Here is a 19,061-nt window from a genome sequence, read left to right on the forward strand (position 1 = left end):
CATGCCAAATAATACTTTTTATGAAACATTGATTACCAATTAATTAAAAATAATTTCCAATGAATACAAATTAATTGCCAATTTAAAAAATTGTTTACCAATTAAAACCATTAATTACCAATTAAAAGAATTAATTATCAATTAAAATAAGTAATTGCCAATTAATAATTAAAAATAAAATAATTATCAATACCAAAAAAATGAATCATTAAAAAATTACAATTCCCACCCAATTCCCCTATAAACCCACAACCCGCTACAGAAATAAACACAAAAATAATTCAAATGTATTTATAATTCCTAAAAACTAATAATTAATTTAGTATATTTAAATTACTACCCACCCTATTCCCATATAAACCCACAACCCACTCCGGTACTAAAACATAACATTTACTTAAAAATAACATTATTAATATATAAAAATAGTACACATATAATTTAAAACAAGTAAAATACTTAACAAAAAACCTATTACACATACATAATAAATTACATAACAATAATACAAATATCGATATTAGTAACTTCGATATTATTAACTTCGATAATACTTACATCGATATAAAAAAAATCGATATTACTTACCTTAAGGTCGATATTCTGTCCAACGATATTTTTGACCTTGATATTCTGTACCTTCGATATTTCCAACACGATATTTTTGCAGGTCGATTTTTAAAACTCGATATTCAGACTGTGCACCAACAAGGAGAAACAAAGATATTTCTCCTTGCTATGCTTCTCCTGGGAAGGTTTATCTTTTTGGCTTATTCTCAGAATGATCAATTCTGGCAAATCTGAGGATGCGTCAAAAACCTTGGAAGTTGCGTGAGAACACCATCGCAATGCCCATGAAATGCTTTCCTAGGGAAGAGTAAGGCAATGCAGCAATTTGTGCTACTTTGCCTAGCTCCAGATTTATGGAGCCACTCAGGCCCATGCAAAGTGGCCTTACATGACTTCACAAATCTGACTTACGGTTTGCATCGCTCTTGCACCACATTGTGTGGTTGCAAGAGTGACGCAAACCAGCATGTAAATAGGCCCCATAGTCTTTGTACATCTCCTCCACAGTCCTCCATTTCCTTTCTATGTGATCTGGAGAGGAGGCCTCTTCCTTCTTCAACAAATTATGAATGTACAATAAAGATATACAAATAATTACAGGTTAACCCTATTGACAAACGCTGTGCCCTCATATTGTCTGAGCAAAGTTATAGCTCTTTCTTCTGTCAATGCTTATGCATCAATTACTATACTCCAAAAGTGTTTCTGGGTGGACATTGAAAATATGAGCTGACCCCACTGTCCTCACAGTTAACAAAGAAATTCCATTCTTCCCTATCTGGCTTCAGTCACAACAGCACAGAGTTGGTTCATCTCAGTTCCATCACCTAGGCATTACCGAAGTTTTTTCTGGGGCCTGGTCAACAAGTTGTAGCGAGTCCTTCATAGAACAAGTACTTGGTTTAAAGTTGAAAGAAAATGTCCTGCAAGGAAACAGAAAATAAGGTAGTATCCCTATCTGGTGCTATCCAGTAGTACTGGTTATGTTAGCTGCCCTGCCATTAACAAATGGAGCACCCTTATTTTAAACTCTATTAATAATTACTGCAAACCCAGACTACGGTTCTGATGAAACGTGGACCTGTGTTCCTCTGCCCCCTCTTCTGAAGGGACATATTGACACTCTACCCATTTCTCACTAGACTCAAGCATCCCACTGTTGATTTTGTTGGTAGAATTTCTTCTACATAATCGTCACCACTTCTTTGGAAACTCATCAAAACTCCTGCTGAGGTTCATCTGTATATTCCCCTAAGTTGCACCAGTCACTGCTTCAGGGTTGACCTTTTAGAACCATCACCACCCATGGGTTATCCTAGGTTGATGTATCCATGGTTGTCTTGAGATGCACCATTCTCCACTGTTGAATAGGTTCCACAGACCGCTAATGAGGTTTCTGTAACTTGCATATGGTGGTGCGGGCACCATTATTTTGGATCCAATAAAACTACTTACTTGTGGTATCAATGGATTTCCTTAAGTCGTGCTTCCCTGGACTGGTGGACCGAACAAACCTTAGGCACTGCTGCTAATTTTACTTCCTGGATTGAATCCACCACCATTTAGGAGGAAGGGATAGCACTCTCACCACACTTTTACACTTCAGTTAGTTACAGACCTGACATGCTACATGGAACACATATTACAATCTTAAATACACCTACAAACAAATGTGAGCATGCCAGCAGCAAGCACACTGCATCACAATCACTCTACATGTCAGGAGCTCATGAACTACACCAGCTCTTCCCACATTGGTCATATTTCAATCACACACATTCACAACCAGTGAGAGCCACGGCGCAATGCTCTCTGGGTTAAAAGGGCTTCAGCACCCCCATCCTGTGTCTTAGCCCGGGCTGCAACTGTGCTTGGCTGCAATGCAGACGGGGGCAGTGATAGCCTTCTACAAAGAATTTCGCAGGTCAGCCACAAATTGAAGTACATTAACTATGGAAACTGCGACCCTGAATGTGGGAGTGGGGGTTATAAGGGAACAAAACACTACAAAAATGTGCTGGCCTCTTCACTTTCAAGTAAATAAATATAAAATGCAACGTGCACACTTTATAATAAAAATAAATGCAAGTTAAAGTAATTGACAGGGAATGCAGTCTTTTATGATACAGGCCAACTCAATTGGTTAATGTGATATCTGCAGATGTCTGTGTGTGTGACCTAACAGTCACAAACTGCATCCTGTTAAGTGCACGTGGGAATAGGCTATGTGTGTTTATAGTGGTGCGAGGCCCAAGCCTGCGTCTGAAAGTACTATGAGTACGCAAGTCTTTATTTTAAAATTGTATTAGAGTAGAGGTGGATGAGTCTCAGAAGGTTCAAGCCAGGCACTTAGCTTGAGGTCCTCTTGGCCCCATGATCCCTAAATGAGCCAAGATTTCATGTATACTTTTTCTTTATAATTGCATAGGAGAGCTCTTTACAATTCACAAGCTCAGGATGTTTGCTGTACAGAAAACTGTTGACTTAAATGTAATACTCTATAATGTTGCTCCATATGTATTAAAAATGTAGGTCACATTTAGGGTGCACATGTCAACTGACTTGCCTCTTAGTTCCCAAATGGCAAAATCATCAGGCTGGGGGGGGCATACATTTTTATAGATTCCTGCTTAACACCTATCACTTTGAATAAATGTGCATCAACGCAGTGACGCACTCTTATGTGCTAAGGTGAAATGCTTCAGCATGTTACCAAATATATATGTTTTTAGTTTTCAAGAGATTTTATCATAATTTCACATGATGCTTGCTGCAAGATTTACATGCCAGACATTTTTAGGGTTCAGCTCATGCACCAGCTATTGAAGCTAAGCCAGGCCCGTGATTTGGATGTGGCTCGGCTCTCTGTGTTAATTTGTTGGATCGCCCTCTATATTACACACAGTATAAGATAGGCTACTGCATCCCAAAACATTTACATGTACAGAAGTCTTTGTTTTTCCATTGGTTGGTTCTCAAGCCCAATGGTGTCGCACTCTCTCTGCCTAATAAGCCTATTTGCAAGGTGCAAATAAAAGACATGAGCCCTGATTAGGAAATGTGCAGAGCGGAATTCCTGCAAGGCTTTCCATTCAACACAATTATAAGAGGTCCAGCGTACCTTCACATGGATATACTGGGCATAGAAACAGTGAACCAGATTTTACCAGCTCGAAACCCAACCAGGTAAACTCACTGTGGCAAAAGCCTGCTTTGCAGCCTGAACTCCTTCAATAACCCCTGTCCACACCTCAGAAAATGTGCAGGAGGAGTATTACATGCTCCTGCATACCAGCTAACATTCTCCACCCCCTCCTTCACCCTCCTTACCCCTTCTCTCAAACCGTGCCTTACAACACACTTTTTCCACAAACCCTTGCACAGTTTAACCTCCTGTTCAGAGCAGTTGCTAAATGTCTGTGTTAGACACTACAGAAATGGGAAAACGATGTGGAAGACCACCTGGTAAATCTTGGACTGACAGTAATTTCCAATTCCTTGGGATTTAACTCAAAATGGTGGGTTGCTACCACACAGTACTGTGCAATTGGGGATATTGGTGTCCCACTTAAAGTGCCCGGGAATAGATCAACAGGGAGGAAAGGCCCAGTTATCACTTCCCTCAAAATGAATAAAATCTTGCTTTTATCCTGTGCCTCTTGGAAGCTTGAGTTTTGTTAATGCTACCATCATTTCTAGATTGAACTATGCCAATACGTACTATATTGGTGTCCTGAGTCATCTATCTACAAGCTTCAAGGAGTTCAAATATGACATCATGACTCATCATCAAATTCACAAAATTCCATAGGATCTCCAAGGCACTCCCTACGCTGCACTGGCTCCATGTTTCTAGAAAGATCCATTATATGACACTCCACTTTGCCCACAGAGGTATGAAAAAGGACCCATACTGTGTACGTGTTTGCTTCCAAATCTAAGCGATCCCGACTTTTGTGGTTTTCCATCTTGCTATTTGTCCCCTGATTTAGAAAGACTTGGTGAGGGAGTCAGGCGGGATGTTCCTTCTCTTGTTGATTCCTCTATTTCGGATAAACTCATCTTGGACTGCACAAAATACAGAACCATTCTATGTTTAGGAAGGCTCTTAAATATCATCTATTTTATTGATTACCTTCAAATCTTTTCTGATGTTAAGTCTATTTAGCCTTAGGGCACTTTATAAGTAACAACTGAACTCATTTCTTGCATGAATAGGTTTTCCTTATATTTAATTGGTTCCCTCAAGCACTAAACAGTAGCATTTTTAGAACTACCCAGAGGGGAAGATATTCTGCATATGGTGGCCTGCCTAGGACTACTGCCACCACCTTGGACCAAACTCCAACCTAACTCGATCCATTTGTTGCATAAATATGGTAGGAAATTAGGATCCGTTTCTCCCATCATGAGAACCTCTGGAAGCACGTTTGGGTTGTATGACTACCAAGAGGATGTTTTCCCAGTTTGGGTTGTCATCCAGCCACTGCACAAGTGCTGGAGTTGTGAGGCTGTGCTGTACCAAAATAGATCAGAAAGGTCATGGCTTCCATTCCACTAAGGGAACTTAAGTGTGTCAAGTTGGACCCAACTCCAACCACCATCCATGACCACATCCCCCAGCAGATTATTCAATTGTGCGAATGTAGGGTGGGGGACTGGGGAAAACACATTCTACAACACTTAGAGGCATCGCTGCAGGGAACCCATCTTCTCTGCTGAGATTCGCCCCATCATGGATAACGGCAGCATCTTCCAGAACTCAACAGACTGTGTCAGTCCCCCCAGCATCTTTTCCTTGTTAAGCGTGTAGTAATAACATTGATTCATAAGTGGATTTGACACTTTGTGCTGCAGGTTTCAGAACAGATTTAAAAGCATAGTTATTGTTATTATAACATATACAATTAAAGAGGAATGATTTCTAATCAAGTAACCTCTTTGGAGGACGAGATTGCCCAACAGCCACACATTCTGTGTGTTCTGGAGCTAGAATGAGATTTGCATACTTTGCATGCCAGAACACCAAAGTTTTTTTCAAGGCAACTACTTTTTTTGCCTGTGCTTTCAGCCTGGGGAATATAGATCCATCATCTCACATGATACCTGCTCAACACAGCGTGCTAATAACAGCTATTTTATTTTAATTTAGAACAGCACAATTTACAAGCAGAGTAATTAACAGGTGTTAATATTGCCATCTGATTGGCACTTACTTATTCAATCTCAGGAGTAATGGAAGATGCATTAGGAATGGATGTATGACGTTATAACGCATACTTTTACTCCGCAGACCATTACAACGCGACTTTTACTCCGCATACCGTTACAACGCATAGCGCCTTGGGGCGCTGGATAGTGGTAAGTATAATTTACTATTCTAACTCCAGTCCCCGTGGACCCTAGGGAAGGTGTTGGATAGTAAATTATACTTATTCCCTATCCTAGAGCGCCCCCCAGCGCAATGCGTTGTAATGGTATGCGGAGTAATGGTCGCGTTGTATTGGGTCTGCGGAGTAAAAGATCCGTTGTAACGGGTGTATACCATTAGGAATAAGATATAGGATTTGCCAGTCACAAATTCCAAAATTAGGTACGTTAACCCACTAAGCTCAATATTATGAGACGTGTGGATGTGTGTGTGGCCTCAAATAAGCATATCTTTTAACGTCCAGATGAGCAGACTGAAAGTGTACCTTTCGTCAACAGTGAGACAGAAGGGTTTGTCTGAAGATGAAATAAAGAATATTTCATGAGCTCAATGTCATTTCACAGACGAAATGTTCAGAGAAGTTGGTCTTATACAGTGGCAGCTTCTCCACAATGGCAGAGGAGAGTTGCCCCAAAGCCTGGCTCAGAGCCAGCAAATGTAAATTAAAACAATGTTCTTGCATTGTTTTAATTTACATTTGCCGGCTCTTAGCCAGTGCTGTTGGGAGGGGTGGGGCCGAGTTATGCGAGGGGGGAGGAGGAGTGCTAGTGGACTCCACTCCCTAAGTGCGCATATGTGTTTTGGCCGGCTGTCTCAGGAAGACCAAAACACACATGTGCACTTAGGTTTTCTCCAGCCCAGCTGCATTGAGCAGCCAGGCTGGAGAAACCCCACAGACTCCCTGGTCTGAGCAGGGCGTCTTTTCTGCCTGCTCAGACCAATCCCCGTGTGTGATTGGACAGTCTATCCCAGGGGCTGCTGGGACCAGCAGACAGGAAGAGGTGAGGCGGCGCGAGGAGAGGTGACGCTGGAGCGGCAGGCGGCAAAGGTAAGTTTGATTTCTTTTTTATTTTTAATCTCCCCACCCCTATCCGCATGATGCCTCCAACGCGACCCCACCTGCCCCTCCACCCTTCGTTTATGGCAGCTACCGCTGGTCTTATAATAACTTGTATGTTACTGTTTCTTCTGTGCTTTGTACTGTAATCTGTAGATGCTGCTTTTTAGTTGTTAAATCACCTATTGCACTCAGTAACAATGATCTTTGTTAGGTACTTGTAAACATTGTGACATCCACTAAAACATGCTTATTTCTGACCTGTCAGGTTTGCTCAGTATATTTAAAATGCACAATTTATCAATCTATTTTATTGTATTAAGTCTAAGGATAGCCACGCCCCATTATTTGAAGAGTTAGCCCAGCCACCAATGGTTGACCTGTTTGTCCCCCGTCCACCAAAGTTCAGGTCTAGTTGCCCCTTAGGAGTGAGAGCAACATGATGTCGTAGTTGCAAGGTATAAAAATTTCAAACACAACTACATAAATAAAATTAGAAGTGCTTCAGCAGAGTCTAGTCATAGTTGTTAGTCAATAAAGGTACTCTTTCGGCTGGGTCGACATTTGGTTTTTGAGGAAATAATTTTTTACTGAACTTGGCTATTTTTCCATAATTTCCATTCTGCTTTGCGTCCTGTTTCGTTTATCTTATTCAAGGAATTAGTATCTGAAATAATGTTTTTATTATTCAGTCTGTACTGTGCTTATATAATTTTTTTACTGTTTCAATTGCATTTTTTTTATTTCTACTTTGCTTCTGAAGGGTGGCCATATGTTCAGCCTGCTTCCACAAATAAGCACGTTTCCTGTAAGAATCCATTTTCCTTTCATTGCTCGGTTTACAACTGGTACCTTGGTGCCCATTTGTACCTGTGCCCATCCTCCCTCTGACATATAATTATGGTGTTGCTTTTACATAATAGAAACCTCCACCCTTTGCTCCCAAGGCATGGTCTAAATCATGCACACGTCTTCTTTTGAGCGTTAACCCATTGCACAACTTGCTGCAAGCTATGACAGCCTACTCGATAGCATTTTACATGTAAATAAACTACATTAAGTACATTTCCCTTAAGACAAGGAAATAAACCAACAATTATTATACTATTAATTTATATAAGCAGCATACAGAAAAACCTGGTTCCTGTTCATGACACACAAACAGAGCAAATATGAGGGAACTGGTCATAAAGGAAAAGGACAATGATTTGTCTAAACAAATCAGTGGCCTGCCAGACAAACAAAACTCTCTAGCTGAGAAAGCAAATTCGAACCTAATAAGCACACCGTATAAACAGTTTTTTTCACGATTAGAAAACTATGCAAATTGGAATGTGTGCAGTTTTTTCCACAGTGAATGCAGTTTACTGCCTGCCACACAAACGCCATAATTACAAAAACAATTAGGAATTTGCTCCTGTAAAATTATTCCTGCGTTTGCGGCAAGTTTCTGATTTTTCTTAAATTCAAAAAGATTTACAGGACTACTCCATGGAATCGTCAACTATCACAGCATCCTGGGAGTACTGACACGGTTCCACATTCCAAACTATAACATCTGTACATTTTTAAATGTGAAAATGAAATTCTTGGGTGTATTTGTCTTTGCATTATATGTTTTATTTTGATTTCTCTAGGGGGAAAACGCTTGCTGGTGAAAAAACCTCTTCCGCTACACACAGACACATTTTTGGGGTTATGACCTCCTCTTTCCCACCTGAAAAATGGTTTTACACCTGCCCTAACAGGGAAGAGTTTCTCATCGTTTTAACAGACACTACCTACAAACTACCTGCCAACGTTGTGTGAAAACACAAACACTTACAAGCTTGTGGGTGCACCTGGAGTAGCATAATTTTGGCTCCATCCTTTTACATTTAGCTAGGACATATATATATTTAACTTTGGCCTTATGTACCCAGGAGACGCAACAAAACTAGTGAGCTATGGGCACAAAAGATAAAGAAAGGGCTTTTATTGTGTGTTTTTTTACATATGTGTGTGTGTATAATAACGGTTTTCCTTTTCAGAAACATCTGGATTGCTGATATTAATCTTCATTAGGATTAGATTGTATGGTGGAGTGCTAAAATGCATTCAAAGCTGTCCAGTCGCCTGGGATTAGTGTGTTGAACGCTTTCTTTATCAACTGTGACCAGTATTTAGTTTTTGTTTAATAATGGATGTATTCGTTTATTGTACCACATATGAGAGTACAGTATAAAATAGCTTGATTACTTTAGTAAAGATTTCATTTATTGGATCATATGTAGGTTGTAGAACGAATTTACATTTAAACAAATCTGTTAAGTTAGCTTGATTGTGGGCCCAAAGCTTACAGTTGAGACATTTAACCCCTTGCTTGCACGGTGAATTTTCGCAATGTGCTGGAGTTTTTATGAGTGGGCGGAGTGCGGACGTCCCCCGGCCGTCGTGCACACGCTCACCGTGACGCGTGACGGCCGATGGCCATCGTGAGCACGCAAGGGGTTAATGCTAATGTGAACATTGTTTTCTGCATGTTTTCTTTTCTGTAGGTGCAGACCAAAGTCAGTCATTAGTTAGTGAAAAGCACATTGTATTTCAGAGATAGTTAGGTGAGGAAGAACTGGCAAGGTCAAATAATTTTAACAAAGAACAAAGGGAGTGTTTCCAGTTGGTATTATCGGACGAAGGGAGGAACCCAAGGTTGCTTTGGAAACGGAGACTGGAATACAGGAGTAGTGCTCAAGGTGCCAAGTTTATTTCTGAGAACTGGAAAAGTACCATGATGTCCATGAGGTCATATTTCTCAAATGTTCTCTGCCCATTTTAATTAGTGAACCCACCTCAGGGTTGGTCAGATTCCCTTTAGACTTGGAGAGTTACAGACCTCTCTTGACATCTGAGTGTGTGGCTTCAAGCTATACATTACTCCTTACCTATAGAACTTCTACAGAGGTTATGATGTTGCTATTTTTCTTGGTTCCTTGATTCAATAGGTTTTCCCTATCCTTAGTTTAGTGTAGGGTTTAGTAGATGTTGTAAATCTTTTCCACGTATGAGGAGAAGGATAGAAATCATTTGCCAGTCATCAAATCCTTTCCTTTATTTTTTTGTATAGCAGCCACAGAAATTCTTATAAGCTCTTTGTTGTAGAGGACCAATATTGTACTGCACTTTGGTCTTCCTTAGGTAATCCTGTATTTCTATACTATGTTCTTGAGATTTATATATATATATATCACGGTTTATTGACCAACATTAAATTGGAAGAAACGGCCCAGAACATTCTCACATCCACCAAAAAATGTTTGCAAACCACCCATTCTCATGTGATCAGCGAGGGCCTTTGGCAAGGGCGAGCTAAGCCCAGGGCACTAACCATTAGAGGGGCGCACCAAACTCACTCCATTAAAGGAATCCTTCAGCTGTCTCAGTTTGACTCCAAGTAACCAACTTATTCTTCTTTCAATCAACTGTTTTCATATGTTCCACTGACAGCTGAATTTAACACTTGCCTAACCTTCTTCCTTGTGCTTGTACTCCCATCTACCTCACACCCACTGTGCCTCAAACCTCAACCGCCCCCTTAACAACTTGGCACCAGCGTGAAGCAGCTGAGCTGTGTGTGATTCAGGAGAGCTGGGTGTGGGGGCAGAAATGCTACTCACTGCTCTGCTGTCATATTCCATTAACTTGCTTATGAACACAAAATGTACTTCCTATTTCCTTAATGTACTTCCTATTGCCTTATTTAGCATTCAGTCAGGAATAAGGGTGCCAAATTTAGCTCCGCCCAGGGCGCTATCTCAGCGAAGGCAGGCCATGTATGTGATTGCATCCAATTAAGAGTTCAAATTCGTATTTTGCTATTAGTTACATTCAATTTGCACTCATAATTACTACTATTTGCATGCTTACGTGTAACTTAAGTGCAGAAATAGTTTTGTGAATTAGGACCAGAATATATTTCTCGGTGCAGAGCGTTATTATGCATGTTTAATAGACAATTTATAAGTATTTTACATTTTATGTCTGTGATTTATTAGTTGTGTTTCCTTTATGTATACATGTTTGATGGATATTTTTTAACTCAAATAAACTGATAAGATTATACATGTGATTTATGGCTGAAGCATCCAAAGTCCATGCACTACCTGCCGCAATTAGTTAGTAAGGTGCAGAACCAAAATAAAAAGACGAGAATACACTATCATAAAACAGAACCATACATGCTTCAAAAGGACAGTAGAAAACACAAGGGGAAAAACATGACAATTAACGGAAACAATGTTACCCCATTTTCTTATATATAATGCAAAACCTTTTTTCAAGATGAACAGGGCAATTAGACATAAACAGTCCCAGTGTGACAGCATAACCACGCCTGGCAACATGTTCAGTATAGCATGAAAAGTAATGTAGATGGACTTCGATGTAATACACTTTCAAAATGGTGACCATCAATTCCATTACAGATAGTGGTACCACACACATTCCCATTTGCCACCCACCACTCCCCGGCTCAGTGTAGAAGGGATAGTCAATTGTTGCATTCTGGAATCAACAAACTGGATCAAGTATGCCCTTGTTTGGAGACGTTTGATATTTGTTCCTTCCTGAATGCAAAAATGTTTTACATAAACCTTCAGAGAAACAATTCATGGCCAAATTTTCCATCTCATGTCCGTACTGGTTAGGGTATCAAGTTGTTATTCATTCAAGTTCAGCACCCTGGTCTTAGGACACAACCAGCTCTGTTTGCTCTCTCTAACTATTCTCTACGCCTCGCCCTGCCCATTCAAAGAATTATTTCAGAACTGGAATTACCACAAATTTTTTGGGGTCTTTACCGCTGGATCCTTCTTTAATGCCCAATATAAATTAGTTACCCCATCACTGAGAGTTCTATATTTCTACAATCTACATCTTTATGTCGAAAATGTGATCTTTGACTTGGATTCCCAAGCCATATTTTTTGTTGTTCTCTGTTCTGCTTTCACAATCCTGGTCTCCTTCACAATAATGTTATCATTGAGACCACTGAAGAGTTGATCTGGTGTTGAAATGACCTATGTTCTGACGCAATGTTGAAATGGAATACTGAGAATCTATTGTAAGATTACTATAAGTTAGGGTTCTGGCTGTGCAGTGGGGCATAAGCAAAATAGTTGGGATAAAGGCACAGGTATGACTTGCTTAATATTGCTGATTATTGAAGAGGCCGGCAAAGAGCTCCCGAGTTACCATTGTGGTCTAACCAGTTTTAACTGGTCTTTGCTATAAAGGAACAGAGATTGGTGGACAATCAACATACAAACACATGGATATTTTTCACTGTCAGAATTCTCTGACAGGGAATCCAACTGGTCATCAGTACTTCATACTGATTTCTGCAGTCAGCGGTCATAGTGAATGAATCAGTCAAGGGTGCCAACAATTTTAATGTGACCCAGTCAGGTGATTTACAGTTTCTGCCTGATGCTCACTATTTTCAGGGGTCTTTTGTCATTTTTTAGCTGCTGGATAAAAATCAAGGCAGTGTTTCTTTCCAAGGGGTTTGGTGGAGGAGTTAACTTGTTTTTCAAATGGCCACATGGCTTCTTGAATTTTGGCACTGTTCCCTGAGCCTGAGTGCCAGAAGCATGCGCCTTGGCACAGACGAGTGTGTTACCTCCCCTTGTTCGTTTGAGTGTAAGATACAAACTTGTGATTGCCGGACTGGTAGCAGTCAAAGTCCAGTAGTCGCTGATGACATCTATGTATGTTATTTGTGGGTTGTAGTGGAGGCGGTTAGAGGAGACACATGCATTCTAAATGACACCTCCTTTCACCATAATTGTGATGAAATAGTTTCATTAGCAGATGTTTTGGCAGTGGGCAAGGGGGCTATTTCTATCTCTATGGCCAACCAATGGTTTCTGGTTTGGACAAGCATGAGAATCCCATGATGCCAAAGGATGGGGTATGCCAGCAGGACTCATGGTAGGGGTGAAGGAGCAACAGATGCTGACACAGCAGTGGATGTCTGAGGTTCTGAAAAAAATGCAGCAGAAATTTAAGTCTCTGCACTCCTGCTCCAGCCACCTAAATGTTCCTCTCTATATTGTAGAACCATTTTTAAGCACGTGGATCTAGGGAAAATACATTTTTTGCATAATTTGTAGGGCCATCAAATAGGCTTACTCTATCTGTTTGGCTTTCCCTTCAGTGTGTAAGCCACAATGCTGATGGCATACTCTTCATGCCAGATGATATATGAGCACTGCAGCACACAGAGAAACAAGAGAGCTGCTACACTCCATGGAGCAAGTCCCGAGTTCTGTCATGGGAGAACAACTGAGACGCTAAAGCTGCAGACGCTCTATGGCATAACGATCCAACCGTATGTGCATTTCTGCTGCAACCTTCGTCCTTTCCACTGGGGCCATATTTACTACTTTCAGGATTGTGGTGGTAGGACAATCGCTCTTTTTGCATGATCATCACCTTTTTTGAATGATTCCTCTGTGTTTTTTTGACTCTGTGCACTGGGACACTGCTAACCAGGCCACAGTGCATGTGCATCTGGTCCTGAAATAAACTGAAATTGGGGATGCTTTAAGATTTTGAAGAAAACTGCAGTTTCCTCTATTAAAAGTGGAATAAACATATTGGAGTGCTGAAGAACATTTTTAAGATTAATATGATGCAGTTTAAATCAGAGTATGCACCACCACGCTGACATGATTTATTTTCTGATCATTGAGATACATTTTGTAAATATTTCACAAAATGGTACTTATCAATAAAAGTAACTCCACAGCAGAACACAACTATTTTTTAAATGTACCAATAAGGTTAAGGAATAATAATGGATATAGTTGCTTACCACTGTGAATTGCCTACCACAGAAGCAGAACAATGGCAATAGCAACATAATTCAGACACCAAAAGCCTGTCATGTTTACAAAGCAAAGACGCCATGGTCACCAAGCCCAACCTACAATGGGATCTTTCAGAGGGAGGATTTAGCAAAAGTAGGTAAGAGTAGAGATAAGCAAAAGTCGGTGGTTTGTATGGGAACAAGAAACACAACACCTAGCGGCCACCTTTACAAATGTCACACTGACAACTGTGCAGTAAAGCACCTAGATTTTGCTTCAGGTTTCCAGGAAGTGACTAATACATTGACAGGAGCGATGCATGGTATGTGTGTTCATTCATTTCCAAGTCACTTCATCTGTTGATTCTTGACGCCTATGATATGCATGCATTTTTGTGTTTTGGCATCAACGATTTAGAAATAATATTAAGATTTAATTTCAAACTTAATAAAAGCAAAAGAAAAGAGATTTGTAATGATGGATCATACAAACATGCTCTTAAATATATAGTCTGTTTTTCTATTATACGTAAAATGTCAAACAAGCCCTTATTCACAAGCAATATGGTTTAGAAGAGCACATCTCCTTCAAACATGCGAAAGTGAGATATTAAAGTTGAGGCACAGTGCAGCACTTATTCCAGAAAGGCAGCCATTTTATCAATTGTGACAAATGGAACATTCCGCCAGCAGGCTACATTTTGGCAAAAATATTTTGTCTGAATAACAGTGGTTGTAAAATTATTGGTTTTGGTACAATTGATACTGCCATCTATATTACAAAAAAAAGAAAATATGCGTTTCCAATAGCTCTATTTTCGATATCAATGGCAGTAATGATCACTTACAATATGTATTACAGCAGTGGTGTCAAATGTTTAGGGGTAATACACAATCCCAATATCATAGAGATTTACATCCAATAGAGTGCTAAACTCGGTTATTGACAGCGTTTCTTCTGGAATACGTCTCATAGTATTTCACATATAGGAAGGACACTCATGAGGGGTTGTATGTCAATGCCATGGATATCTATATATATCGACTGAACAATATAGACAGCCAATGTATCGTTATCGGAACGTAGGTAAGTATAGATATACTATTCTTAACTTCACATCGAAACAACTTTACAATATATATTGGTGTTGGATATCACAGAGTGTTACAATTGCAGGTTAATATTAAAATTCAATATTATACTGCAGCAGAACACGCCATGGAGCATGTTCAGACACAAGAAATCGCTTTAAATCTCAAGAAATCAATTTAAATCTCAAGAAATCGCTTAAATCTTACCTGGTGATGTACTTTTTCTGATTAATGAGCGTGATGGAGTCCAACTGATGGTGAGAGTTCATGGTTAAATTTTCCTGATCCCTGTGAACTTCATAGGCTGCATAAATGAAACAAAGAATTCATATGCTGAAATCTCCTGTAGAGCCACCAGCTGAACTGGGGATCCTGCTGCATAGAAAGTACAGTTGTTGGGGGCGGGGGGCCCCTTGGTTTAATATTTTACAATATTTTCATTGATCGCTACAAGCTTCTCTCCAATTAGGAGCATGTGACTGCACGAGAGTGGAGCATGTGCAGTGAAAACGAAACGTGGGCTTGTTTAATATTCCCATATGTTATAGTACAGTTTTGTGAAATTCCACCTCCAGACCTTGTACCTAAAAGTGATGCCTAGCAGAATAGAAATGCTGACTGGCCCATATGGAAAAACTTTGCATTTTCATATGACAACTTATGGAACAGAAAATTTCTCTACAGGCAAAAAAAAACTACAAATATATACAGGCTTAGGTATTGACTGCACAGCACTTGCACTGTACTTGTGAAATCTCTTGTATTTAATATATCTCAAAAGGGGCTCTTATCAGTTCCCATCTCCAAATTACTCTGTTAATTTGCTTTTGTGTGAAACTTTTTTTATAACTTCCCCTGGCTACACACATTTACAATACTTCAAAGCTGTTTAAGCCCCTTTCACTTTCAAGATAAGATCTCTTCCCACGGAAAAGGGAGACCGCTTCTAACAGTATGCTGGAAGGCTTGCTTTTTACTACTTAGTTGTGTAAAGTAGATGCTTTAGCCTTAGAACATTTGTGGCTTTTCCTATTCATGCCTCAGTACCTTTCTTTGCACTTTGAAGGTATTATTGGATTGATTTTTAAACTTAATTTATTTGGTCTTTATGATCAAATTCTAAATGCTGTAATAAACATTGTGTGTTAAAAATGTAGTTAATATACAAGGCCTATGCTGTATGTTACTACTAAAAAGGCAGCCACGGGAGCAGTTACCTTGCAGACAACAGGCTTACAACTTGAATGGTGCAGCAAGTGCAGTAGCAACGGGCCCAAAAATCTGTCAGACCTCCTCTAAACACATAATATTGCTATATTTTACTACTAAACAGGTAGTCACAAGTACAGTTACCTTGCAGACAACAGGGTCATGATTTGAATGGTGGAGCAGGTGCAGTGGCACTGGGCCCAAAAAGTTGTGAGAACTTATCTAAACACCAGATATTATTATATTGTACTACTAAACAGAGAGTCACAAGTGCAGTTACCCTGCAGGCACTAGGGTCATAATTTCAATAGTGCAGCGACATCGGGACCAAAGCGCTAGGAACCCCTATAAGCACCAAATATTGCAATATTTCACTACTAAACAAGCAGTTGAAACTGCAGTTACCTTACAGGCAATAGGGTCATGATTTGAATGGTGCAGCAGGTGCAGTGGCATTGGGAACAATTCCCCATTCACTTTCAAGATAAGATCTCTTCCCACGGAAAGGGAGACCGCTTCTAACAGTATGCTGGAAGGCTTGCTTTTTACTACTTAGTTGTGTAAAGTAGATGCTTTAGTTTTAGAACATTTGTGGCTTTTCCTATTCATGCCTCAGTATCTTTCTTTGCACTTTGAAGGTATTATTGGATTGATTTTTAAACTTAATTTATTTGGTCTTTATGATCAAATTCTAAATGCTGTAATAAACATTGTGTGTTAAAAATGTAGTTAATATACAAGGCCTATGCTGTATGTTACTACTAAAAAGGCAGCCACGGGAGCAGTTACCTTGCAGACAACAGGCTTACAATTTGAATGGTGCAGCAAGTGCAGTAGCAACGGGCCCAAAAATCTGTCAGACCTCCTCTAAACACATAATATTGCTATATTTTACTACTAAACAGGTAGTCACAAGTACAGTTACCTTGCAGACAACAGGGTCATGATTTGAATGGTGGAGCAGGTGCAGTGGCACAGGGCCCAAAAAGTTGTGAGAACTTATCTAAACACCAGATATTATTATATTGTACTACTAAACAGAGAGTCACAAGTGCAGTTACCCTGCAGGCACTAGGGTCAAGAAATACTTTATTCGGTTTGAATTTTCAAAACCATAAAAGTACAAGACACACATAAAAAATGGTCCAGAAAACACAGTACATCATTAAAAAGGTTACAATTAACAATCATGCGTTAGTAAAAACATTACAGGGTAAAAAACTTGATTCAGTTATACAGTAAACAAAATTGGTAATGAGTGTTCTACATCCAATTGATCTTTTTACCCAATCTCACTGCAATGGTTAAAAATTTGGCCACATTATAGATTTCCCAGATATTAGTTAAAATCTGAAGGTATAATAAAGCTGGTTTAACCTGCCTAAACCCTCTCCCCTTTAACAGGGAAATAATGAATTTTTTCCTGATGGCTTTGAAGTGGATACAAAAGAACAGGTAATGGGCAGTGTCCATAATTGAATAGCCATCACAATTACATATGTTCAGTTCCGAGTCCCTAGTCCAGCCAGGACGGCCAGAAATTAACAAATGGACTTTGTTCAGGCGGAACTTAGTGAGGAGGTACCTGTGGCTTGAGTTGTTTACGACCTTCAAATAAAGCTCCGGTTCATGATCGGAAGAGACAATCAATTGATGCGACCTAACAGAGGGTTTTATCAACTCCCTGTTTTCTCTATCCGTTCCACTATACAACAAAAAGGTGTTCTTTGTCCACTTCAAATCAGCCTTCACAAGGGCGGGAGGATTATGGAACAATTCAGGCCTTCCCAGCTTAGCACACAATTGTTCAACATATTTCAGCCAGGGGATCTTGTTCCAATGATCTAATTTTAAGCAGTCCTTCAGGATTTCATGATTGACCTCAAACTCTGGGTTGAGCCACACAGATATCCATTTCAGGAGGGGAGCCATAGAGACTCGATCCTCCAGAAAATCCACCCCGCATTCCTGATGTACAATAAAGCTTGCCGTGGATTTTGGTAAGGAAAGAATGGATTTTAAAAAATTATCTTCGATCACTTGGAGAAATTTAACGGGCCTAAAGCCCCACAGGTCTGCGCCATACATAGCGATAGCTATACATTTAGCGGCATACACTTTTAGGACAGCCTCTAAGGGCTTCACCCCAATTTTGCGTGAGAAACCGAGGACTGCAGATATGGAACGTGCCAAGACCTTTTTTTTCTCCAACATTTGAGGGAGCCATGTAGAACGATTGTCAAACACTACACCCAAATAAGGGAATCTGGAAACTCTGGATAATTTGTGGCCATTACAGTGTAAGGTCATGGCATTTTTTTTGGCCTTAGCATGGTGACCTACCACCATTACATGGGATTTACCAAAATTGATACTTAAGTCCAGTTTTACCATAAAATTATAAAAAGAGTTCAACAGACTTTGCAGACCCACTGCAGTTCTAGCTATAAGAGCCGCATCATCTGCGTACAGTAATGCGGGCAATGTATATTTCCCTGCCCTAGGAATATCTTTACATGCTGTGCCCAGTATTCCACCAGGTTGTTAATATATAATGTGAAGAGCAGGGGAGCAAGAATACAGCCCTGCCTGACACCATTGGTGATACAAATTTTCCCTGTGCAATTCCCTTTTCTGTCATAACGGACAGTAGCGGTAAGGTCCTTGTGGAGGTCTGCTAGAAAGTACACGATGTTTGGGTCAATACCTATGCTAAGAAGCTGGCCCCACAACTTGGATCTGTTAACTCGGTCGAAAGCCGAGGACAGATCCATGAAGGCGATGTACAGGGATCCATGCTTTGCTTTGGTGTATTTTCCTATCAGCAGTTGTAGATTTAAACTCTGATCAATGGTGCTCCTTCCCTTTCTAAAACCATACTGAAGGGGGGAGAGAATGTTAGTCTCCCCTGACCATTCAGTAAGTTTACTGAGAACCACTCTCCCTATGACCTTAACCGCAGAATCTATTAGGGATATGGGGCGATAGTTTCCCGGTTCCCCCCTGTCTCCTTTTTTAAAAACAGGGACAATTACTGATTGGGTCCATGATTCTGGGATTCCTGTTTTAAAGAT

At 40.0% G+C, this 19,061-nt stretch overlaps 1 protein-coding gene across 2 annotated transcripts in view; it reads right to left on the reverse strand.

The window, feature by feature from the left end:
• The window catches only part of RASSF6 (Ras association domain family member 6), a 263,285-nt gene that overhangs the window by 215,875 nt on the left and 28,349 nt on the right, over window positions 1–19,061 (reverse strand). For both annotated transcript variants that reach the window (XM_078676037.1, XM_078676038.1), the window contains one exon: window positions 14,986–15,082. In XM_078676037.1, coding sequence (XP_078532163.1) covers window positions 14,986–15,047 — 62 coding nt within the window. In that variant the 5' untranslated portion in view covers window positions 15,048–15,082. The remainder of the gene's footprint in view (window positions 1–14,985; window positions 15,083–19,061) is intronic.

The sequence above is a fragment of the Lissotriton helveticus genome, chromosome 2_1 (genome assembly GCF_964261635.1).
Source record: "Lissotriton helveticus chromosome 2_1, aLisHel1.1, whole genome shotgun sequence".
NCBI classification, from domain to species: domain Eukaryota; kingdom Metazoa; phylum Chordata; class Amphibia; order Caudata; family Salamandridae; genus Lissotriton; species Lissotriton helveticus.